Raw genomic sequence first — 26,077 nt, forward strand, 5'->3', positions numbered from 1 at the left:
GTAACCATAACAAAATAGCCAAGTTGGCTGCCAGAGGCAGTATGAATTTGTGAACCAGTGCTGGGTGATGGTGCCCCTTTGAGGATAGGAAAGAATACCAACATTAGGGCATCTTTACTTTGGTGGTACCACCATTACACTCTTATGGTCAGTGTCTTGGCTCCTTTTGCCTGTCATTCAGATGTTGTCTGGGGCAGAAACTGGAGATTACTTGTCTGTGTTTTATCAACTAGTTTTGGTCCTGGGGTAAGGATATCAGTTGTGGCTTTAAGCTCTAGGTGGATTAGAGGTAGCATTCAGTTCTGATAGCTTGTAAGGATACTACACCTAGAAGTGAATTCCATTCAAAAAGAATATGATTGATTGACTTGTTCACTTTGTGAGCTTTAGAAACTGGAGCATTTTACATAAATCCTTCACATTTTTTGAGATAAGTTTGTAGAAACAATATTGGTATTCTGTTACTGTGTCTGCATAGGTATATTTGTACAAGTGCATTTGAGTTTTAGAAGTGATAGTGCCGACACCTTGCATGTGACAGATGAGAGAGTTACAGGGACCATGTGCTGTTAAGTTACCCTTGTGTAGCATGCTAACTTGTCAGGCTGTCAAGTTATTGTCCGTTCTTTGTTTACACAAGGTCAGAGGGGTGTTGACAGGTTTGTTTGAGTGTTTTAACATTTCTTCACATCTGTGTGATGAATGACTGCAGATTCAGGATACTATTCATGAGTTGTCAATCAAGATAAAAACCGCTACAGTGCTTGCAGCAGTTCAGAGATTTTAGTGCATTGTAGATGATATGTGGTGTTTGTGTACAGTTCCTATAGAAAGTGCTGCTTAACTGTCCAAACCCTCTGGGTTATTCATATGCAAAAATAAAAGGGCTGGAAAAAAGTGAGAATGTAAGGCGAGGCTTCTTAAGATCCTCACAGAACAATAGCTTGTTAAGTACTTATGAACCTATGATTTTGGCATAGCACACAGCCAAGGCCTCAACGTGAGGCAGCAGGGGCAAAGTACAACTAGAATGCCGCAGGACCAGAAACAGAGATTTTTGGTACTCCATAATAGGCAGTAGTGCATCTGTAGGGTGGTGTCAGCCGCCATGAAACCCTCTCGCACTGTCCCACTATAGAGGCAGTTGGGGTTGCCTGGACTTCCATCTACCAGCTTGTACCAACATCAACAAAGACAGAAGGATAAGGAAAGCATATCCAGAGTAGTGCAGCGGTTAATGCTGTCGCCTCACAGAAAGAGGTCCTCTGGTTTGATTCTCGGCTGGGGTGCCTTCTTTGCGGAATCTGCATGTCCTCCCTGCATTTGCATGGGTTTCCTCCGGGTACTCTGGTTTCCTGCCACATTCCAAAGACATGCGCCGGGAATATTTCTTCTCAGGCCTCCACTGAAAATAGGCTCTGTCCTAGTTGGACTTTCCTGGTTAACAAATATTAAGTAAATAATACTTCTTGTAAACTTGCTCAGTGGCAATACCCTTGTCCAGTGCCCCACCCCATCAGAAGAAAGCAGCAAGAAAGGAGAAAAATTGTCAATATCCTACAAGAAAGAACCATTCAGGAGGTCTCGCTTGGCCAAAAAAACAGCTAAGAATGACTATTCCAAATAATTTTTTAGTGCCAAATAATGCAGGACCTCAGGCTGATACTAGATCTTAGTGGATAAAACACTTTCATCCCAAAGCAACTGTTTGACTTGGACAAAGTGCACACATTCCTTCCCTCCTTACTTATCAGGAGGAGATCAGGTGTGCCTTTTAGATCACTAAGACGCTTCCCTATAAATAGACTACCAAAGAGTCATGGGAGCAAGTGTGCTTCTGTTTAGGAGACATACAAACTCTCCTTAGCCCCAAGGGTCTTTAACAAATGCTTGTTTGTCACAGCTTGCAGAGGCTACTGGAAGTCAAGGTCTGCCATGATTACTTACAGCACATAGCAGGAACTGAAACGTTAGTTGCATAGGCTGGAGTTATACTACTTGTCCAAGCATGACCGTTGTCACTGATGCTGTTCTTCAGTTAAAACCACATGTCGCTCCATGTTGATGAGAAACAGCTTCAGACGTCAGTATAAACAGCTTCGCTTTGCCATTATGTACCATCTGTCCAGAGTCATTACAAGAGAAGTTACAAAAGACAGCCTAGTAGGACTGGCATTTTTAGTAAGACTGTCGACTCACAAGCACTGCGCAATCCAACAGAGCTTGCCTTTTCACAGTAGCAGTTACCCTTATCAATAATCAGTAACATCTAGAGAATATTAGGAAAAAAAAAAACAAGTGGGAGAAAAGAGGTGCTCCAGCCATCGTTTAACTGCAGTGTGACTGCCAAAGGCCTAAGGACCCACTAGTTAATGTTGCAAGAGTTTTCTGCCACATTTCCCACCCATGGCTTAGAAATGTTTAATTTCTGGTGCTTTGTTTACTGTCATGTATTGGCACTCTTAAAAATTCAGGAGTTGAGTCTTTCTGGGAAAAAAAAATTTTGAAAAGGAAAAAAATAATGTTGCTGTGTGACAATTAACAGTGATGCAGTGTTAAAGAAATGCATTAGGTCATTGTATTATGTTGAGCTTAATTCCAGGCATACATTGGTAATGTAATACAAGCAGTATGGTATTTCAGTGTTTGTTCTGCTACTGCTGTAATGTTTCTTTATTAATGGAATGTGATCTGTGTACTTAATTTGGATTACATGCTAACGAGTATGAACAAGTGAGGGTATTGTTAAATCTCACATCTCCCTTGCAGCTCTGCCATTTCTCACTGAACCAGACCTATTTTTCCTTACAGTGCTCTTTAATAATAGTAATAATATTTATAGACTTGTACATACCATAGATAATATGAGGCCACTGAGTCTTATGACCCTCCCTCATGCCACAACCCCTTTTTCCAGGAGGGTCATGCTGATCAACCCTGGAGTAAATTTGTGGCTAACCATCCAGTCATCTAGGCTGCGTTTAAAGGAGTATAGTAAGTTACACTGCTTAATATGCAAGTTAAGTTTATTCCAGATGTTTGAGAGGGCTAAAAACCTGCCCCTTCATCATATTTTTTTTATCTGATGGTGAAGATTTAGGTCTCTGGTTCTACTGCTGGTGGAGATATTGGATTTGTTGAGAAACAGGAAGTCCAGGACAATCGGGTCTGTAATGGTGTGCGAAGCAAGCCAGGCATTTCTCCTCAATAGTTAAAAAAGTGTTGATGTTTGACACTTGATCTCTTAATTTTCTATAAATTGTCTTTGGTCCTTAGCATTTTCATTTACAATTTACAGGACCTCTGACTGGATGCTTTTCTGGGTGACGGTTATATAAGGAGTGCAGGCATAACCTATTTTCACATTCCTGGAGATAACCTATGAAAATGATTTCACCATGGACATGCCTTCTATAGGGGGAAAGGGACAGTACAGTGGTAGACAGCCAGTCCATAGTGTGTTATTGTTTCAGGAGTTTGCCCAGTGCATCAGTGGTATTCGTTCACTGTGGACATGTGGTCTGTGGGGGAAGTGTACTACAGAGGATAGACAGTCGATAGTATCTGGATGTCTCAATGGTTCAGCCTCCACATCAGTGGCATTCAGTCACTGTAAACACATCATCTATGCAGGGGGGTGCACTGCACTGGATAGACAGTCCATAGTATCTGGATGTCTCAATGGTTCAACCTCTACATCAGTGGCATTCATTCACTGTAAACACATCATCTATGCAGGGAGGTACACTGCACTGGATAGACAGTCCATAGTATCTGGATATCTCAGTGGTTCAGCCTCCACATTACTGGCATTCAGTCACTGTAAACACATCATCTATGCAGGCAGGTACACTGCACTGCATAGACAGTCCATAGTATCTGGATGTCTCAATGGTTCAGCCTCCACATCAGTGGCATTCAGTCACTGTAAACACATCATCTATGCAGGTAGGTGCACTGCATTGGATAGACAGTCCATAGTATCTGGATGTATCAATGGTTCAGCCTCCACATTACTGACATTCAATCACTGTAAACACATCATCTATGCAGGGAGGTGCACTGCACTGGATAGACAGTCCATAGTGTCTGGATGTATCAATGTTTGAGCCTCCACATTACTGGCATTCAGTCAGTGGAGAAACATCTTCCATGGGGTGGAGATGCGCTGCAGTGGTTAGTATCTGTAGTGCCTGGTTGTCTCAGGAGTTCACCTTTCACATCAGTATCATGGAGATGTGAGCATCTCTCAGCTTCTGTACTTTTCAGGAGTGCGTCCCTCAGGGGTGCACTTACTATCCATTCCAGCAACGTGCTTGTTGCTGCGACACATCAGCAGGCAGGAAGAAGATTTTACCCCTTATGCTGTGAAATTGAGGGTCTTGCAGTATGGCTGTTTATTGCATTCCAGGGTAAGCTAGCTTCCTTTGAGCCAGACTGACTCTCTTTTTATGCTTTAGAAAAGTGGTTCCCTCAGAAAGTTTGTGGCTTGCAAACTATGCAAGCCACAGGGTGACCCATTTATGTCTGTAGCCAATGCAAATGTAACAGCTTCATATCTGTTAATCCTCCTCAAGGAGGTTAACAAACGGATGCTCTGATCTTTAAATGACTCCCTGCACTTGACTATGTTTTCATTCCCTTTTCTCAGCTGATGTGATTCATTCAAAAAACCATAATTCACAAAACCAGAACTCTCCTCATACCCTTTTGGCCTTTGTAGTTAAGGTATTCCATGTTTCATCCTTATCTTCAGTAATTTATAGCCATGTGCTGCACAGTCATCCTCTCTTCTCAAAATCCTTCTAAGCATAAAGTGCACAAAAGACAAAAAGGCTCCATTTTCTGTCTGGGCTACAAGATCCCTTTCCTGCTTCTTTCTCGTCAGTTTTAAACAACATCTCTGAGGTTAATTATTCTGGGATTATTTATGTTTTTATCATTTTCTAATTTGCGGCCATTTTTACCCTTTCAGTCAGGGCTAGATTCTTCATCCCTGACATTTTTGATGGTGCTCAAAGTCTTTTGAAGGAAATTTTGTGCTTCGACCCCTCTTCCTACATGGGATTGGATTCCACCTTTATATTTGTATTTCTTGCTGGAGAAGCTCAACCCCATCACACACACACACACACACACACACACACACACACACACACACACACACACACACACACACACACACACACACACACACACCATATGAACTTGCCTGCTTGAAAGACCTGAATTACCTACCTTAGAACATTCTTTTAGTATTCAGCTTTTCTGGGGGATATCGGAGCTCCATGCCCTTTCTGTTAAGTAGTCATAATTAGTGTTTCATAACAATAGAGGTTCAGCTCTACTATGGATTGGCAAATGGTAAAACTGTGAGCATCAGAAGTGCAGAAAAATAATTCCCAAAACGCAGAACATAGGAACAGTGCTAGACAAGCGCTCATGAGAACCGTGCTTGACTTACAAAGCCATGTCTGACCCAGCTCTGTTAGAAATACTACATCTAAAGAAATCCCACCACATGCTGCGGAGACCTCAAACTCATTACCATAATCAACAGAACATGCTGGAGGGACAGGTTCATAACCCAGAGACTGCCCATGCTATGGAGTAGACTTGCCATACATGTCAAGCAGAGCACCTCACTGGCCCGCTTCAAGAGAAATCTTGATGAGTGGATGGGAAATAGAAAATTCACGGCGGGGATCATTCCAGTGGCTCTACTCGACAGAGGCACTAGGAAATAAGGTTAGGTGGCATAATGTCAGGGTAATCCTGGATTCCTGACTGTTGAAAACATCCTAAAATCAAATGCTTTATTTTCCAGTACTGTATTGGTCCCCCGAACTGAAGCTGTAATTAACTGTCCAAAGAAATCAAGTTAAATCATCCCTGGTGTATCCTGTCTTGAGGTACCCTGGATTCCTGACTGTTGAAAACATCCTAAAGCAAATGCTTTATTTTCCAGTACTGTATTGGTCCCCCGACCTGAAGCTGTAATTAACTGTCCAAAGAAATCAAGTTAAATCATCCCTGGTGTATCTTGTCTTGAGGTACCCTGGATTCCTGACTGTTGAAAACATCCTAAAGCAAATGCTTTATTTTCCAGTACTGTATTGGTCCCACGAACTGAAGCTGTAATTAACTGTCCAAAGAAACCAAGCATATGTACATTTTATAAAGTAGTCTGCACACCCAATAGCAATATTGTAATCCTACGTGTGCATGCTATCAGCCTACCGCTTAGCCCACTCAACCTGCTCTCCCCAGTCCATCACTTCCCCCTTAGGAGCCCTAGCCCTCCTCTGTAATAAACTGATCTGCCCACTAGATGGTGGCACTCACCTACTTATAAATACTTCATTGTAAACTAAATAGCTACTAGATATTGACTGTCCTATATTGCTCTGTTGCCCTTCGCCAACCTTTGTACTACATAACTGTAGAGTACATATAAGTTATCCTGATACTCTCTCTCCTAGTTTGCTCTATTGCTCTTCCCTCATCTCTGTAACCTCCCTCCTTCCCCTCTGTCTCTCTTAGCATTACTGTACCTCACCCCTGAGCCTTTACTGACTTGTGCTGCTATCCACCTTACTGATTGTTTCCTCGCTGACTTGCTCATCCATCTCCTTGGCTCTTGCTGCTCTGTTCGCCCTGCGGGCTCACTCCGCTCCCCTACCCTGCCCCCAAATCTCACCCACCCTAGCCTTATACTTTCCTAGCCACACCCCCCACCTACCTATCAAATACTCCAACCAATCTAGACTACCTATCCACTTCCCTCCTTAGTTTCACCTATCTCCTTCCCCACTTTGTCGTACACCCTTACCCCGAGTACTTTTCCCTGTTTCCTTTTCCCTTAAAATATTTCCTCCAAAGACTCTTCATTTCCTTCTTATTCTACAATTCCCTTATTCCTGCCCAACCATCTTTTTGTTATAGTACAAGCTACCTTTTTGTACTTCCACAGCAAATCTTAGCAACATGCCCACAAAAAATAAAGCTCGCCAAACTAAGTTAATACTTATAGCTATACTTATACCAGCACTCACTTCTGCCTATCTCCTCAACTCCTTTGAAAAAGTAAATTATGTTCACTTCAACTACTCTCCAAAACAGACAGCTTGTCAAACTTCTACCCTTACCCATTCTCATATAAATATTACATCTACTCCATGCTACCTACTAATACCAATACTAATACTACCAAATACCATCGCCTCACACATATGAAAGTCCATAACTCCTCCATAAGGAAACCAAAAAATCTAACTAGTTATTTTTACAACCCTACTTCAAGACTAAATGCTCCCACCTTAAAAGATGATGATGTATACCCAAACCTAGGCCCAACCAATGTTACCACAGTCACAGCTCACAACACCACTTCTTCTAACCTAACCACCTTAACCAGTCTCCCAAACTCCTTACTAATAGGTCATCTTAATATCCACAGTGTCAACAACAAAGTTGCTCATCTCCATGCCCTTCTTGACATTCATTCCTTTGATATCTTTTGTCTTACAGAAACTTGGTTAAAACCAGGAACTAAGGACAATGGGATAACACCCCCAGGCTATAATATGCTGAGACTAGACCGTGCAAAACATAAGGGTGAAGGAGTAGCCATTCTGTATAGAACTGGTTTACAGATCTCCACAATACCCTTTATCCCCCCCCCCTTAGACAGTAAGGCAGAAATCCTTATCTCTAGACTTAAACTAAACACTAGCAAATCCCTAAACATCATCTGTACCTACCTTCCTCCAGGTAATAACACTACAATAGAGAATATTCTAAGCTGGGTTTCCACTACCTCTCCACAAGAAACAATTATATTAGGGGACTTTAATACTGACTGGAAGTGTATCAACACTGACAACCCTTCCTCACATATTAACCTACATGGCTTTAACCAAACCATCGCCTCCACTACTAGAATTAACAAACTAAATAAAAAAAGAGAGTATCTGAAATTGGATTCTTATAAACAGACAAAAACTTATAAAGTTGGAACCTTACCTGATGATGTGAGTGATCATACTTTGACTTAAATTGTAAGACAAAAGAATGACATTCCTAACTCCCCCCACATTCAGGATTTTAAGGTCAAATAAGCATTTTAACCCCATATCTTTCCAAAATAAACTTGACACATGTGACTGGAACCCTCTAAAAACTCTCCCTCTTGAAGAGGCTGTTAAATATTTCAACTCTAAATTCCTAGCAATCCTAGATGAACACGCACTCGGACAAACTATTAGAATGAAGTCCAAGACTACCCCTTGGCTGTCAAAAGATACTAGACAAAAAATATTACTAAGGAGCAAATCTTGGGCTAAATGGAGAGCTTCTAAATCCATCTCTGATAATCAAACCTTTAGACAATTGAGAAATATCAGAAAAAGAGCTATTCTTACTGATTAAAAAGAACTACTATTGTAAACTACAGCAAACTCACCGTAATAATCCACAAAAGTTCTGGTCAAGCTTAAATAGACTCCTTCATCCTGGTCACTAGCACACCATCCCCACTAGGAGCTGATAATAATACCCCCCAGCAAATTGCCAATGCCTTCAACACCTTTTTTACAGACATTATACAATCCTTAGCCCGTCAGCTATCCATCGACAGCACTATTCTCCCTATCTCTTTACCTGACACTCTACCTACCTTCCAACTTCAACCCATCTCTACTACCTACATCCAATATATCATCCAAACTTAAGCCTTGCACCCACACTGCAGACCAGTTACTGTCAGAATATCTGCAAAGAGCTGCTAAATCAGTAGCCGATCATATATCTATCCTTACAAATAGAACCAACAACGAAGTAAACATCCCAGACATTTGGAAAATCTTCCATATAATTCCTTTACATAAAGGTGGTAACTCTAATGATTATTCCAATTACAGGCCTATAGCTCTCTTATCACCCCTAGCTAAGGTTATGGAAAAATGCATTCATCACCAGCTAATAAACCACTTAATCCAACAGAATATCTTAGCAAACTGCCAATATGGCTTCAGGCCCTACCACAGCACCACTACAGCTCTCCTTTCTTTCACCATCTCCATCAACCGTAACCGTAATAGCAATAGCCTTTCCTCAGCACTTTATTGATTTATCTAAAGCTTTCGATATGGTTAACCACTCCCTGCTTATAAAGATCCTTGAATCCCTCTCTCTAGACAACAAGGCTATCCTCTGGTTTAAATCCTACCTTAATAATAGCTTATTCTCCCAGAGAACTGCCTGTTGCCTATCCCCCACCTGCCCATCTCCCTTGGGGTCCCTTAGGGCTCCATTCTAGGTCCTCTCTTTTTCTCCTTGTTCATCAATGACCTCCATGCTGTAATCCCTCAAGCAACCACTATACAATATGCGGAGGATTCTATGCTCATATGTACTGCTAATACTTCATCTAAACTTCAAACCCTAACCCAGAAAGTCTTCAGCACAGTAGAAGCTTGGTTCTTGAAACAATGCCTCCTGTTGAACACTAAGACCAAGCTCTTGTTCTTTTCACCTAACACTAAGCCCCCCCCCCATTGATTTCTCAATAAAAATCCACTAATGGCGTCCTTATATCCCCAGACTCCTGCACCAAACTGCTAGGCATCACAATTGATAATCTCACCTTTGATAACCATATTAACAATACCATTAAAACAGTAAACAGAAAAATAGGCTCCTTATATAGAATAAAACCTTTCTTAACCCCAACATCCAGAGTTCAAATTGCTCACTCCCATTTAATCTCATCTCTTCTGTATGCTTCACCCATATACACAAACCTAAAAAAAACTAATCTTGTCAAACTAGCCAACTCCTATAACAATATAGTCAGATTTGCCACTGGGAACCATTATAGAACTCACCATTGTCTGAACCTACAGCAACTTGAATGGTTAGAACCAAAAAACATTTTGATATTTTCACAACTTACCCATAGTTTATAAAATATTTTACCAACCAAACAACACCCCTATACTTTCCAACCTTATTACCCCTTACAGAATCTCAACTCCTTACGATCTTCCAGGAAACTTCTTGCAAACACAAGCAAGTCAAATAACCTGGCAGGTGACTTCTTATTCAAGAATAACACTGGAAAAAACTGGAATATGCTGCCACAAGAGCTAACTATAATTCCCTCGCTGCCGCTTTTTAAACAAAGGCTCAAGAAACACCTTAAGACACACTGGTTATGCCCCTATTCCAACTCTGACTAATCCTCTGATTTCCTCTACTCCACCACTATACTGCATCCTCTCGATAAACTATTATGTTATAGCCCTTTTAAGTAGTGAATATCTCAAGTAATTTTCATAAGTCTTGTCATGAATGTTATGTTTCAATCATTCTGTATATTTTTTTCTCAGATAACATTCTGTAAAATGACCTTTCCTATTTCTCTATAATCACTGGAAAGAAATCTATTATTTCCTCAAGAATTAGCTGATACTTAGCATTATAACATCCTTTCCTTGTATTATTGTTGCAGGATATATATGTGTGATATGATCAGATAAAAAAAAAAATAATAATTTTTTTTTTGTATGATATTGTGATGTCTTTACTGTATCTCTGTGTTCACAAATGGAGCTTATCTCCCCGGGCCTCCACTGAAAATGGACATGCAGTCCAGCTGGACTAGCCCGGTTAACAAATGTAAAATAAATAAATAAATAAATAAATAAATAAAAAACCCAAGGGCTAGGCTTGTAAAGGTTCCAGGGCCATTAGCGTAGTACACACCTATGAACCTATAAGATTCCTAGCCATATGCACCTTTAACTATATACACTTAAAAGTTTGTGCCTCCCTTTTCAAGCACTTAATAGTGCTTACCTCCCAAATCAAGCAGGGCCATACATGACAGTCCTAGTATTAATGTATGTCTACCCATACAGTTATCACGACTAGACTTCAGGTTAGTCAAAGTAATACTTTGACCTGTAGTGGTATCCTTATTCATAGGCTGGGAATACCTTGAGTTAGGAATATATCTTTCAACAAGTCATGTTAATTTCTTGGTTTAGATTTAGGTTCCTAGCATGGGTGTTTGTAAAGCCACTGGATTTCCAAAGAAACAGAAGGTCAAATAATATTGGGCCTCCCATGTCTCAAAAAGCAAGTCGCAGGGCACCTCAGAGCAGCCTGCTGGCTACTGATTATGACAGTTGTGCTAATCTGTCAGGATAGCTGCAAGACTGAAGGCTTTTCATTTTCTTGGTAAGGTATCTTTGAAGCCTTTGTAATTGAGCAGTGTCCTTTGATTTATACATACAAAAGGGGGCATTGCATTCAGTGGTGGGTCTGATAAGGAAATAATACATTGGCAGGATGATTTTTTTGGGATCTTGAAGAATTCCCTTGAAAATTAACTGGGTCAGATAGAAGGTTTTCCTGACTGTGGTGGGAACATTATGATTGAATGAAAGAGAGTTGTACACATAAGTACCCAGGTCTATATGGCTGTATCAGTCTGAAGAATTTGTAGCATATGTGGTGGGAACAGTTTTTTTACTGAATGCCACTAGAGTGCATTATTTGTGGTTAGTGTAAGACTGTTTCAGTACACCAGGTATGTGCATATTCCAGCCTTTGCTGGAGCTGTTTTGTATCAGTGGATGAGTGGATAACAGTGCCCAGCTTGCAGCCATCAGCAGCCTTGGTCAACCAGACTTCTTGGACATTGGACTAAATGTCTAATGGTTCCCTTCACCCCCTGATTTCAGTAATGGTTTCATTGCTGTTAAAGCTCACAATTATTTTCCCTGATGTCTAGTGTCCCCCCAGTTCCCTTAATTGTTCAATTACCATTACAGCAGAAGTTGTATGAAGCAATCCCTGATGGCTAGTGGTCCCCAATGTCCCAGCAGTACAGTTAACCCTGGTTGCCAGTGGTTCCCCCCACTCAGTGTTGTAGACTATACTCATTCATCTAGGTGTGCGAGGAGGTATGACAACCACCTCAACCCCCCACACACACATGCACATCCATGTCAAACACACCCACTTTACCCACCAGATCGCACTCATACATTTGCCCAGTCACACAGACACATGCACACACACACCTACATCACCCCCTTACTACCCCCCCTTATTCTATCTCCCGGACTCACACACAGACATGCACACACATCCATATCCATATCAGACACACACACCTTGCCTAACTGATCACACTCGCACACTCAACTATTCACATAGATGCACACACATACCTACATCACCCCCTTACTGTATCTCCGACACACACACACACACACACACAGACACACACAGACACACACACACACACACACACACACACACACACACACACACACACACACACACACACACACACACACACACATTTACACGTGCAGCCCTTTCGTACACTCACATATGTCTTGACTTGTCTTACCATTAAAACCCCCAATAATTACCTCTTCCTTGATGGCTGAACTTGGCCTTTTGGCTGTGTTCACTACTGCGACATAAGAGAATCCATTCTAATCTACATGATGGAGCGATTCTATGACTCACTCAGCATGTAGATGCCTTTGTGGTGGCAGTTCAGGGGGAACAAACAACACATGGTTAATTATTATATGCCTCTTCACCTGGACATCCTCATTTGCATGTGGCATGGCCTCAGAGACTGCCCGATTGGTGTTGCAGGTTTTCATGTTAGAGCACCATGTTACGGCAGTCTCCGAATTCCAGAAGGTTACCGTGAGGTTTACATGAGATATACACCTAGGGGTAACCTTTATGAACCCCCTTGCCTTTCCAGAAAAAAAAAATGATAAGCCTTCTGAATTAATAATTAACAAAAAATTTTGAAATAGGGACGGGATAAAAAGAATGATTTACATGTTGCATTGAAGTAGCAGACCCTAATTGTTTCATGCATAACATGTTTTATGAATTTATTTCCCAAGATGGAACTTATTTTAAAAGGCATCTGAGCATGCCAGAAAGCTTCCCTTTTTATGCACTGGTGGTATGTATTTAAACAGACAAGTTTGTTTGTTTAAGTTATTTCATCATCTGCAAAGAACAGAGTATAGCAGAAAGTGCACTTTTTTGATACATGTTTGATTTCAAAAATAGCATGGGTTTGTTTAAGGTCTTTTATCAGTGGGGCAGCATTTAAGTTAAAGGGAGTTGAGTACATCAGAACCTTTACTTTGATCAGTATTTATTCCCTTAAGCCTTTCAGCCCAAAGAGGTTACAAATTAAATATGACTGGATACTGAATTTCATAGAAGAAATGCCTATGACTGGGTCACATGGTATACCATGCGCAGCTGTTTTTACTGTTACACCTTTCAGTTTTATTCCATTAAAATGAATGGAGTTAAAAGGCGTGGCAGCTCTCTGTTAACACTGAATATTTAATATTGTGCTTGTTGAACTCAAAGTTGATCTTTTTAAATGCACAGGGAAAAAAAAGCTACATATTTATTCTGGCAAGATGTGACTACAGATTCCTCTTTTGCCTATGGGTAAAAAAAGTCCACATATTTATTCTTTCATATGACTCATGAGTGCTTCAATCCTGCTTGGGACCAAAGGACAAAAGCCCTTACTTGGATTTTGCTAGAAAAACAATTTTACTTAATTTCCTGAGTATTTTTCAGTCTTAGTTTACTGTATAAATAAATAATTTAGTTCAGTTTGCAAGCTCTCTGGACCAAAAGGCTTATTTGAAGGTAACGGTCATTAAAGTATCGGTACTTTTCCGTTATTGGGGCAGCACTTTAAACGCATTTTTTGCACTCCAAATTCAGTATTGTTTTTGGTCTTGCATAAAATTTAGAGTTGACTTTTCCTTTTTTAAATGTTATCCAGTAACATATTTTATACACACCTGGTTAGATGAACAGCAAAAAGACATGACAAGACACTGGATTCGGATGGAGTTCAGCAACCACATATAAGGTGTTGCTCCGATAACAGCAAAGTACAAAACAAGGATTTTCTCCATAATGTAAACACTATGCAGCCCATTACAACTACGCTTGTACGTACATCCTCCAAAAACGCAATTTTCTTACTTACAGTTATCTGGCTTCTGGCAGCTGTGATGAAACAGCTGGTAGCTGTGAAGCGTTTTTTTTTTTTTTTTAAGCAGCAACTACTGCTTTAAAAGGGTTTCCCTGACAAAGCACATAACCATTGTTATGAAGTACAAATAATGTAGGGAGTTAGAATAGTAATCGTGTACCTGATATAACATATATTATCAGCGTCTTACCGAGATTCTGCTTTCCCAACTTTCGGTTGCATGTTTTTTTAATTTGATTTGTCCAACTGCTGCAAAAGAGGGATGCACTTTACAACTCTGAATCCAGTGTCTTGTCATGTCTTTTTGATCTTAATGTAACCAGGTGTGAGTAAAATTTAGAAGTGATGTCTCCTTTTTTAAATAATATCCAGTAAAATATTGTGGTTAGATTAAGACACAAAAGGGCATGGCAAGACACTAGCTTCGGAGCTTAGCAACTGCGTTTAAAGTGTTGCCCCGATAACGGAAAAGTACCAAAGTATCATTACTGTCCTATATGTTTGTTTTCTGTTTAATAACAACTTTGTGGCCTAATTCATAGGCATCAGAGTGATCAGGAATTATAGTTACTGGTTGTTGGTGACCAGGAGAACTAGTGACCTGAGGTCCTGGACTGTTACTAGAAATGAAGCACTCTGTCATCTTCATCTTGTTACCTGGCGTATATGAAACTTAGCAGACTTTAAAGGCAGGTGCCTGCAACCTGTTCTTTCAGATAAAGTGTGAAGTTTAACTTTGTGTGGGGGTGGGGGTAGTGACATACAAAATGGTGAAGCCAGGTTTCTAACCAGTTTTCCTTTTGTTTTAACAGGAGAAACATTTGTCTTTATGCCCTCAAGTAGAGCAAGAACAGAGTAATTAGAATTGGTATTGTTTGCTGCAGACTGTAAATCTTCAGACTACTGAAACTACTTCCTCCGTCACTTGCAGCTTTCTTGGGGAAGAACTTTCCATCCTTGGTCTACTAACTAGTACAAGAAGCTTAATAATTTCTATTTTGACGTTGATCACTTGCTTCACATGCAGACCAGCACCCCCATTACATCACTCTTCTCTTTCACCAGTCCTGCGGTGAAACGACTGCTTGGCTGGAAGCAAGGAGATGAAGAAGAAAAATGGGCAGAAAAGGCAGTGGATTCGTTGGTGAAGAAACTGAAGAAGAAGAAAGGAGCGATGGAAGAGCTGGAGAGGGCTCTTAGTTCACCAGGGCAGCCCAGCAAATGTGTCACTATTCCACGGTCTCTGGATGGACGGTTACAGGTGTCTCATCGCAAAGGTCTTCCCCACGTGATTTACTGCAGGGTATGGCGCTGGCCAGATTTACAGTCTCATCATGAGTTAAAACCACTGGAGTGCTGTGAATTCCCGTTTGGATCAAAGCAAAAAGATGTCTGTATCAACCCTTATCATTATCGGAGGGTGGAGACTCCAGGTAATAAAGCAATGATGTAATATGCACACAGAGGTATATATTATATGAGCAGACAGAGGGCTGTTCGGCACACAGTATCTACTCAATTTCCAGAATTCCCCATAAACGTGTACACACACACACACACACACACACACACACACACACACACACACACACACACACACAACATGCATGTGCAAACACACACCTTTATCTGTATTACCCCACGCTTTGTGATCTTTTGTCAACTGATTTGTATCTGTGCTTATATTCTGGTGTGCTGAGACTGGAGCCTGCCAGTTGTAAAACTGCCAAGTGCTTGAATGCCATCACTTGGACAGAGTGCCAGTTTGTCAATCAAGGTGGATGTAGTAGGGATTTTGCCCTTCCACTAATGTGAGGCTGTCTCAAAGTTGATTATGTTAAGTCAAGAGTGAGTGGGGAACATGCCTCCTGCATGGTGATTGTAGATGGCTGGCCTTAAAGAGCATGCTACTTCAAAAAGTGCACTGATTGCTTTTTTTTCAATTGGCCCACTTTTTCATGAACTGACTTGAAAAATTGAGATGGAGCTTGTTCGCGCACGCATACACTCCCTCCCCCAATGCGAAAATTTCAAAATATGCAAAAGTTTTAGCATTAGCATTCAACCAACTCAAAACAAACAGTGGGCTTGATTGAGTGCATTTTTTGCGCATAAGTTATTTATGACTGTTTTGAGTAATCATTATTTGTTTGAATATTTTACAGTTGAACATCCTGTCATACCCATGTTTTATGAACTACCAAAGGTCCACAAGTGTATGCATGATACACCCATGTGTCCCACAGTCTCCAGCAAATGATGGGTCACTGAACACTTATCCTTATTTGCACTGTTGGTCAACATAGCTTCAGTCCTGAAAGATGCTGAACTTTTTTAAGTGATTTATATAGCTGGTCTAGGGAGTATAAATGGGACCAGTGCAATGTTTTTGTAAGTCTTGACTTAGTATCTGTTCACAGTGATACCAAATATAGTTGGTATTATGTTAGACTGCAGTTATGTAAGCCAGGATTTACAAGATCCAGAATAGACCTTTATTTGTATATTACTCAAACTTATGTTAGAGAGCAATGTCTTTTTATTTAATGGTGATTTTTTTTCTTCAGAAGGTTGGCATGGTTATCGGACTACAGATTTTTTGAAATTTAGTAAACATATTTCAGATTCCACCATTGAAGTTTTAGATGCTACTATTAGCAAAGACATGTTTGGATGTTTTGATACTAGGTTATTATATGAACCCTTGTAGAAAAAATGTGTTACATAAAGGCAGTATGCATCCCAGACATGTAAGAATATTATGAAAGGTCGCTTAATTAGAGTAATGAAGCTACATAGTGACAATAGTGAAATTTAAATTTTTTTTTCAAACAATGAGACAAGGGTACTTAAATAGGGGGTTTGGTAGTAAAGACATTGAACAGACTGCTGAGGAAGTGCGTAGACTTAGGGGTACACAAGGGAGACCTTTTTTTCTGAGAAAGTTACTTGCAGTCACAGTGCAGCTGGATCCAATATTGAGAATAGGTTGGTCCTTACATATTTCAGTGATATTAATATTACATGTGATATAGTGAAAAAGAATTGGCCAATGTTAATGGCTAATCCAGATTTAATAAGGGTACTTAGTAATATACCACGGTTTAGTTTTAAGAATGATTTATTATGAAGACAGCTTTAGTATAGGAATGAACTATATGTTGCAAGGCTAGTTTCTGATAGGAAAGGCACCTTCTGCTGCAGGTCATGTAACACATGTAAGTATGTTTGTAGCTGCACATCTTTTGTGCATTCTGCCTCAGGATCTAAGATAGAACTTGAGTTTTATGCAAACTGCAGAAGCAAGGATTTAGTGCATTGTGCTGTGTTAAGTACAGTGCATTTTATATGGGGAAAAACAATTGTAGTTTTAAAGAAAGAATATTAGAACATCTGAATGATATCAGACATAGTAAGAAAACCAATGCTCTTGCAGAACATGTTTGTAATTATGAAGGACAGCATATCTTCAGGTTTTTAGTGCTAGAGCTACTTTTTGACAGTTTGACGGGTGGGGATCTAAATAATTCCACAGAAAGAAGTGAGTTAAAGTGGATCTTGGATTTTCAAGCACAAACCAAGGTTAAATGGACAAGTTTCTTCAAAACCTGTGTGGAAGTCCTGTCCTCTTTAACATTGAAGTAAGTGAGACTTTATGTATGCAAGTAGGTGTGTACTGGTACCTGTTGACTGGCTATTAGTTAAATGGGTGTTTTTAGTAGTTTTTGTTTGAGTTCTGGATTTGATTTGTTGACTAATTATGATGTAATATCATTTGTAGTTGACTATTGGTGTATTAGATTTTAAATTTCTTTATATAATTTGTTTTGCTTTTTATTGTATTTATATGGTCTGAAGAAGTGGTGGGTACACCGTGAAAGCACTTACCTTTTTCTTCTTCATTAAAGCCCGTGGAGTTTTCATGGCCTAGCAGTCATGGTGGTCAGATTATTTTGTCATGGTAGTTCACCCTTAATTTAAAATTGAATAGAATCCTGAAACCATCTGAAGCCAAAAGATCAAATTTTCTTCAAAAGTTTAAATAAATGCAGTCATACAGTAACGAGTACTCGTTTTAAGAAGTTCAAGTGTAAAAATCAAGTAAATTAGCTTAGCTCAGCCTGGATGGGTAAGGTCACCAAATGTTGCTGTGTGGAAGTGGGTTGATAATTCCTCTGTTCTGGCTATCATGAGGTAGTGACTGTCATGGATTGTTTTTATTTAGCACAAATAATTGTCAAAGGAATGTTATCAGGGTCTAAAGAGGTAATTGCTGTCTTGTATGCCACATTGGTCTGGCCAGTTATCGAGAACACTGCTCCCATTGGGGTGTGTCTCACCAAACCTATAAAACAGTAAGAAAGACTCCAAAGGCTTGTAACCATAAAGGTCACAGGCCTAAAATCCCTGTGCTGTCAAGAGAGGCTGGAAGAATTATCCCTGTATTCTGTGTCTTGTAGACTTTTGAGGGGTGATCTCCGTCTCGTTTACCATACCATTAGAGAACTGGTTCTTCTGGACATTCAGTATTTCTGAAAGTTCAAGGGCTGCACCAATACTAGAGCCAGACCACTAAATGCTGACCAACAGATGAGTAAAACAGTGGACAGAGAGTTTTATAACCCATGTTACCCAACACCTCACTGTCTTCTGGCATAAGCTTCCCTTACATGGTAAGCAGTGTGATTGACTATTTTCCTTCAGATGTAACCCAGATGACCGGATGGGTTTTCACAAATTTTCTCCAGGATTAACTGGGATGGCTCTCCCAGAGAAAGGAAATGCAGCCTGAGGGAGAGTACTGGCAAGGCATTAATGATCACAAAACACAGTAGCCTTGGAATATATTTGAATCTGTATGTAAGGCATATTGTGTGATGGTAGGAACTAAATATGAAGAGCTTTGCTGTGGTGCGCTATGTGAACACGTAAGTGTGAATTACTTAATTGTGGTGTACTGTTTGATTTTTACTTCCAGTATGGAGGGTTGGCAGTTCTCCTTTCTGATGATTATGGGGCAAATAAAGGTATTCCTGACTGCCACAGCATTCCAAGGTTAATGAAAGAATGGCGATTTATTACACCAGGGAATACCATGCACTCAGCAATTTGTACCCAAGTTTGGGCACTGCGGGGACTGAGACTGAAATTGGTCAGAAATAGTCAGTGTCCTACCCTGGCTAATAAATTCAGTAAAATAATAAATAAACAAACAAACATGAAAATAGATACACAAAAGTGTCAAATCTCTACCTATATGTTATTAGGAAAGAAGCATTTAACTACCAGTTTCACATGTACCTCACTGACCCTATTCAAACGCAACCTTAATGAGTGGATGGGAAACCATAAATTTGTCCCAGGGGTTCCACCTTTGTCCCTCATTGGCAGGGGTGACAGGTGCTGACTGAAGTTTTTTTTTGGGATAAACTCTTGGCTAGGCTTGTAAGGGCCCCAGGGCCATTAGCCTAGTAATCTCCTATGATATGCTGGAATCTAGCTCCCTGCTGGCTCTGACATACTATGGGCTTAGAGTGACAAATAGCTCATTGAGGGGAGGTTGTTTGACCATAATAGCCACCTGTGGTTAACATGGTGGCAAGGGTGCAAGGTTAAAGCAACTGAGCCGTGCAGTGAACTGCTGTATGTCCTTTGTCTGTTACTGTAGGGACATCAAAGTATGTGTGTATCATAGCGCATTTAACCTTACAAAGACACACCACAGTACACACAGCCTTCGGACTGATAATTAAAGTGAAACATGTTTTGAAGTACAACTTGAACACTGATGTTTTAAGGCTATAAGCTAATATGAATGATTTAGGAAGGTTAGGTTTCTGGAAATGCAAGCCCTTGCCCATCTGACCTCGAGAGGTCATTCAGTGAATTTGAGGTCTGATCTTGTGGTATAATGTGCTCCCCCACACACTTCCTTATGTTTGATGTGATACGTAATGAAAAATGTCCTATTCACGTGTTGCAGTATTCTGCACTCTAGGGTCTCTTCCTCTTGCTGTCTGAATGTCTGTCTAGTTTTCAAATGTTTGTGGTCATTGCAAGATGTGTGGGACATCTGATGTGGCTAGATGAGCGTGGGCCATAAAAGTGACATCTGCACGCACCCAACCTCAGAACTTCTCTGCCGCCAGTCGAACGTCAGCTGGTCCTGCTGTACTGGCATTCAGATCAAGAATTATTGAGATGAGTACATTTTGTTTTTGAGTCATTGCATGCTAGTGTTTGTTCATGTCAGCCAGAAAGAGTAAGTGCAATTGTGGCTGTCAGATTCCCCATAAAGATGCCCACGAGCTTTGACTCTTTTGTTTAGGACCATCTTATGACTATAAGGCCTGCCCCATTTGCCAGGCCTTTCCCGAAAACCCTGTGTAGCAGACTGCATGCTTTAAGCATATACCTAGAGAATCAGCGACTCAAGCTGCTTATGACACCGAGGGGTAACCCAGGCTTGCATAAGTCGACCGGGCAGATCCCTGCCCTACCACACTGCCGTCCAACTCTAAGCCTACTCTGGCCCAGATGCCTACTAGGCCAGGCCCTCACTGAAAAAAAAAAAGAAAAGAGAAAGCATACCCCTCCCCCAGCGGAAAGTCAGCCAGATTTGGCAGGCTTTCTCACAAAGCCTTTTCAGTGCCTTTGTGGCCTTAAGACCTACTGCTTCAGTACCTTTACCAGCCCTTCCCCCTGTGTTGAGTCCTAGGCCCCAAGCCTTAGACTCCTCTCAGGTGGAAGAAGAGGAATCCTCTGACTCTTTCTCAGAGGAATCACTCTTCTATGTGTCCCAACTTCCCTCCCTTCTAGACTATGCCTCCTCTGAGGAAGAATCTGCTGAAGCAGATTCCTCAGCAGAAGATTTCACCTTTGCGGAGATCATTGCTGAGATGAGGGAGCAGTTTAAATGGGATTCATCTGAGATGACAGGGGTCCAGAAAAGGCACTACAAGTTTCTCCAGATGGATTCCCCCCTGCTCCTTCAGCTATTCCCCCAGTACTGCCAGCCTTCCTTGTTGCTTTCAGTGCCGCTTCCTTGAGCCCAGACTCATAGTCTCCTGTTCCCCGCAGGCCTGACAGGTTCTAAAAAGCTCCTGAGGCAGCTAAATTCTTAGTGAAATGCCCTGCAGCTGACCCAGGCACAATCTGTCTCTGCAGACAAGGCATCCAAACTTCTTCCTTCTTCCCTCCTCCCTACTGACAAAGATAGCAAGGCTATGGAATATGTTGGAAAAAAGGTCTACACATCTTCTCTGGCATTCAGGGCTATTTAATTATCAGACCCGCATGTCCAAATATGCCTTGGCTCTTTTGGAAAAAGTCACAAAACAGTTATCTGACAATCCTGATTCCCCGGCCAAAGATCAACTGTTCAGCCTCATCTCCTTGACCTCCCAGGTCACTAGACATTCCATTAGGTCAGCTGTGATGCTGCTGAGGCCTCAGCTAGGTCTGCTGCATCTGTGTCTGTCCTCAGGAGGTATTCATGGCTAAGACTTCAGCCACTATCTAATGACATCAGGGCAAAGCTCCTAGATGCACCTTAAGACAACTCTGCTCTTTTTGGCACCAGAGTAGCAGAGCTGTTTAAGACTTTGCAACAAAAGGGGAAGAAGCTACAAGATTTTTAACATCTGTTTGTCTCATATCCCCAAGTTTCATAGATATTGCCTGTCATAAACTCAATTTATCAGGAAGCACTCTCCTCCCACTCCCCCTCCAGACCTAGGAAAGCTGCCAGGAAGCAAGTCAGTCCTGCAAGACCTACACAGCCTCAAGCCGAGAGGCCTCAGTTTTAAGACAGGGCAAGTAGTCTGTGACTATCTGCCATTCTTGAAGCCCCATCCCCCATCCCACTGTCACTAAGGCTTTCTCACTGTCTCTTGGTGTGGAGAAACATCACCACAGACAGGTGGATAGGGTCCTATCCATAATAGAAAACTGATAGTTTATGACATAGAAAACTACTTCATATGGGAGGGGTATCCCTCAGCCCCCCCCCCCCCCAAAGAGCAGCTTGCACTTTTTCAAACAGTTTTGAACAACCTCACAGCCCAGGGTACCATCCAGCCTGTCCCTCACACAGAAAGGGAAAAGGTTTCTATTCCAGGCTTTCCCTAGTTCCAAGAAAAGATGGACCCTGGAGACCAGCCCTGGATCTCTCCTACCTAAATCTTTTCCTGCACGTGCCAACTTTCATTTACTCCCCTTGCATACTCTCTTCCCTTTGATCTGGCCTCAGGGGTTCATGGCCACATTGGACATCAAGGATGCCTACCTTCACATTCCCATAAGGTCCAAATTCAAGAGATACCTATGTTTCTCTGTGACCTCTTCTCACTATCAGTTCTTGGCCTTGCCCTTCGGTCTCTCTACAGCACCAGGGGTCTTAACCAAGTGCCTGACACCAGCGGTAGCCTTCTGCAGGACTCAAGGGATACAGATTTTTCCTTACCTAGATGACCTGCTCATCCAGGCGGATTGCAAAGAATCCCTCCTGCACCACCTACAGAAAACCCTCTCCCTCGTGCAGGCACTGAGTTTTCAGATAAGTTATCCCAAGTCCATCCTGACCCCCGATCAAGACCTAGTCTTCCTACGGTGCAGGATTGGGACGGATATCAGGAAGGTCTTCCTACCACCCCAAAAAGTGGAAAACTTAATACAGTACCTGCTGTTGGTACTTCAGGCCAAAGAGATGACTGCCAGGCAGTACCTCAGGCTCCTGGGCCACATGGCTTCAACTATCCCCATATTAGTATTGGTGAGATTTCACATGAGGAAGCTTCAATGGTACCCAAGATCCATTTGGACTTAGCTCTCTCACCCTCTGGAGTACAAAATCCCCGTCTTACCGTGCCTCAAGAAAGAGATTCAATGGTGGTGGAATCAGGTGAGCCACAACTCAGGCCTACCTCTTCAACCCCCCCCCCCCCCCACTAGTGCAGGAAATGTACACAGATGCCTCAGACTGGGGGTGGGGAGCAACTTTAGGCCCCCTAACAGTCCAGGCACCTGGCCAGACTCCAACAAACTGGAGCACATCACTGTAAGAGATATGAGAGCAATTCTTCTGGCCTTGAAGGCTTTTCAGCCCAAACTGAAACAGGGCCCTCTAAAACGTTAACAGACAATCAGGAACTGTAAATATATTTGTAACTATAAAATATTTGTATACTGTTTTAAAGTATGGTAGGGAGGACTTGTGACTATTTGTTCATTAATTATTCATTAGGTCATGGGTATATAAGGATTGTATTTTTTAATTGTAACTGTTTTAATAAACTATATTTTATATTACACATTGGTGTGATCAGCTCTCAGCACTACTTGAGTGTTCTACTGGAACTGGTCTTTAGTTATGGTTTGTGTTAACAGACAATACTACAGTTCTGTGGTATGTCAACAAGCAGGGGGGGTGCAAAATCATACATGCTATGCAGACTAGCTGTCCTAGTGTGGGAGCTGGCTAAGCAGGTCCATGTCACATTTCCACGAATGGATGTTCCACAGGGATGTTTTCTTGGATTTAGTCCACAGATGGTGTACATCTCAAACAGATCTGTTTGCCTCCCCCATGAATAGACAATTTCCTTCGTTTTACACCAGGCTGCCCAACCCTCTGGTGAGGGCAATGGATGTCTTCTCAATATCTTGGAAGGGGATCTTTCTCTATGCACCCCCCCCTTCCATCTTATTCAGAAAGTCCTACTGAAGATTCAGCAGGACAGACCAAAAATCTTGTTGGTGAATCCCTTTTGGCCAAAACAGCACTGGTTCCCCCTCCTTCTGCATTTAGCCACGTTACCCCACAGAGTGGACCTTCTCACACAGAACAAGAGATTTATAATCCATCCACACTGGCAGGCTCGATACCTCACCTTGTGGGTGATAGAATTATGTTCCCTTACAGACACCTGTATACTGAGGACATGCTCACAGTCCTGCAGGAGGCCAGGAAATGTAATACAAGGGGATCTTATGTATCCAAGTGGAAAAAGATTCTCCATATAGTGTCTTCAGAGACAGCTGGACCCATTACAGAGTGAGGTCCCTTTGGTACTGTCCTATCTTTGTAAACTCTTACAGAGAGGATTAGCATACTCCTCCATCAAGGCTTATCTATCTGCCATTTCAGCTTGCCTGCCTCTGGAATTTCCTCTGGCTTCCAGATCACCTGCAAAGTTGTTCTTAAAAGGACTGCTGCAGCTCAGACCCCCTCCTCCCAGGAAGCCCCCCCCCCTTTGGGACCTGAATTATGTTTTGGAGAAGCTCACGGTGCCCCCCTTTGAACCAGCATTCAGGGCTTTTCTGAAGTACTGCACATGGAAAGCAGTACTCCTTGTGGCCTTGACTTCGGCTAGAAGAGTGTTTTAATTGCAAGCTCTCATGGCCATTCCCTCTTTCTCATATTCCACAAGGACAGGGTAACCCATAGGACCAAACTATCCTTTGTGCCCAAGGTGGTCCGTGAGCTTTCCTTAAACCAAGCCATCCACCTCCCCACCTTCTTTGCCACCCACAAAGTGACAGTGAGAGAGTTTTACACTCCCTGGATGTGTATAGACAGCTTAGGTTCTACCTGCATAAGACTAAGTTCTTCAGGAAGTCTAACAAGATGTTTTTCGTGTTTCACTGTTGCAGTCATCACATGACTGCATCTGCTTGCAGGTAGCCCTCAATCGGCCTGATTATCAAAGTCTTGGGTCCTGCGTCGGTTGCTGTCTCATCTTCTATGACGTCAGGTAGTCAGGGGTGTAAAGCATGCAGCTGACGCCATTACATCAGTCTTTCCTGCCATGTGGTGCCTGAAACAGAAGCAGTTTGCAAGTGCCGGTCGGCCGACTCCTGAAATTTTCATTTTTGAATTTCAGATCCGAAGTCTTCAACTAAGCTAAGTTCCCCATTGGGGAACCTTTTTCTTGCTCTAAACCGATGCCAGTAAAAGTTAACAATTGTATTTCTTGTGGAAAGCAAATACCTCATAAAGATTTTCATTCGTACTGCATTCCTTGCCTAGGCCCTGACCACGACGTACCTCGCTGTTGGTTTTGTGCCTTATTCAAACCTCGTACTATTTGTCGTTGGTTCATTTTCGCATCTAAATATTTTGGTACTCAGTTCAATTATCCAGAAATGGCTTCGGTAAGCCACCCGACTACCGACATTCTGAAAAAACACAAATGCAGAGTTCAAATTCCTTTCTTGGAAAACAGCCTTCCTTCTAGCCATCACTTCAGCAAGAAGGGTGTCTGAATTACAAGCCCTCATGGCAGTGGAGCCTTTCATCATCTTTCATGCTGACAGGAAGTCCCTCAGGACCAATCCCTCATTTATGCCCAAGGTGGTATCCAGTGTGGCCCTTGATCAATCCATTCATTTGCCAACCTTCTTTTCTAATCCACAGAACAAAGGGGAACATATACTGCACTCCTTGGACATGCACAGACAACTTAGATTTTACTTGGACAGGACTAAGCCTCTCAGGAAATCTGAACAGCTGCTGGTGGCATTTGCTGCAGCGGCAGAGTGGAAGGCCATTTCAAAGCAAAACATTTCTAAGTGGATAGGTCATTGCATTAATTTCTGCTGTAATCACCACTGAAAGCCTTCCCCACAGGGGATAAGACCACATTCAGCCAGGGCTGCATCTACCAATGCAGCCTTTCTCAGAGGTGTCCCTACCAGGGACATCCTAGAAGCTGCTACCTGGAGTTCTGTACATACCTTCACCAAGCATTACCACTTGACAATTTTTTCTAAATCCAGAGCTGGCTTTGCCACTGCAGTCTTGCAGGGCCTTTTAGCTAGTCTAAATGCTATTGAATTGCCTACTCCCATTCTTAGCTTTGGGGATCTACCCAAATGTGATGACTGCAACAGTGAAACATGAAGAACATAGTACAGTTGTGTACACTTACCATAAATGTAGATGTTCAAGTGTATTCACTGTTGCAGTCCTGGTTACCCTCCCTCCAGCCCCCTGACTTC

The 26,077-nt window shown here is 41.8% G+C and overlaps 1 protein-coding gene across 3 annotated transcripts in view; it reads left to right on the forward strand.

The window, feature by feature from the left end:
- SMAD9 (SMAD family member 9) overlaps positions 1–26,077 on the forward strand; it is a 435,289-nt gene that overhangs the window by 175,960 nt on the left and 233,252 nt on the right. For all 3 annotated transcript variants that reach the window (XM_044073312.1, XM_044073309.1, XM_044073311.1), the window contains exon 2: positions 14,890–15,510. In XM_044073312.1, the coding sequence (XP_043929247.1) occupies positions 15,099–15,510 (412 nt within the window). In that variant the 5' untranslated portion in view covers positions 14,890–15,098. The remainder of the gene's footprint in view (positions 1–14,889; positions 15,511–26,077) is intronic.

This window comes from Protopterus annectens, chromosome 5.part1 (assembly GCF_019279795.1).
Source record: "Protopterus annectens isolate FY-2018-M chromosome 5.part1, PAN1.0, whole genome shotgun sequence".
NCBI lineage: Eukaryota > Metazoa > Chordata > Ceratodontiformes > Protopteridae > Protopterus > Protopterus annectens.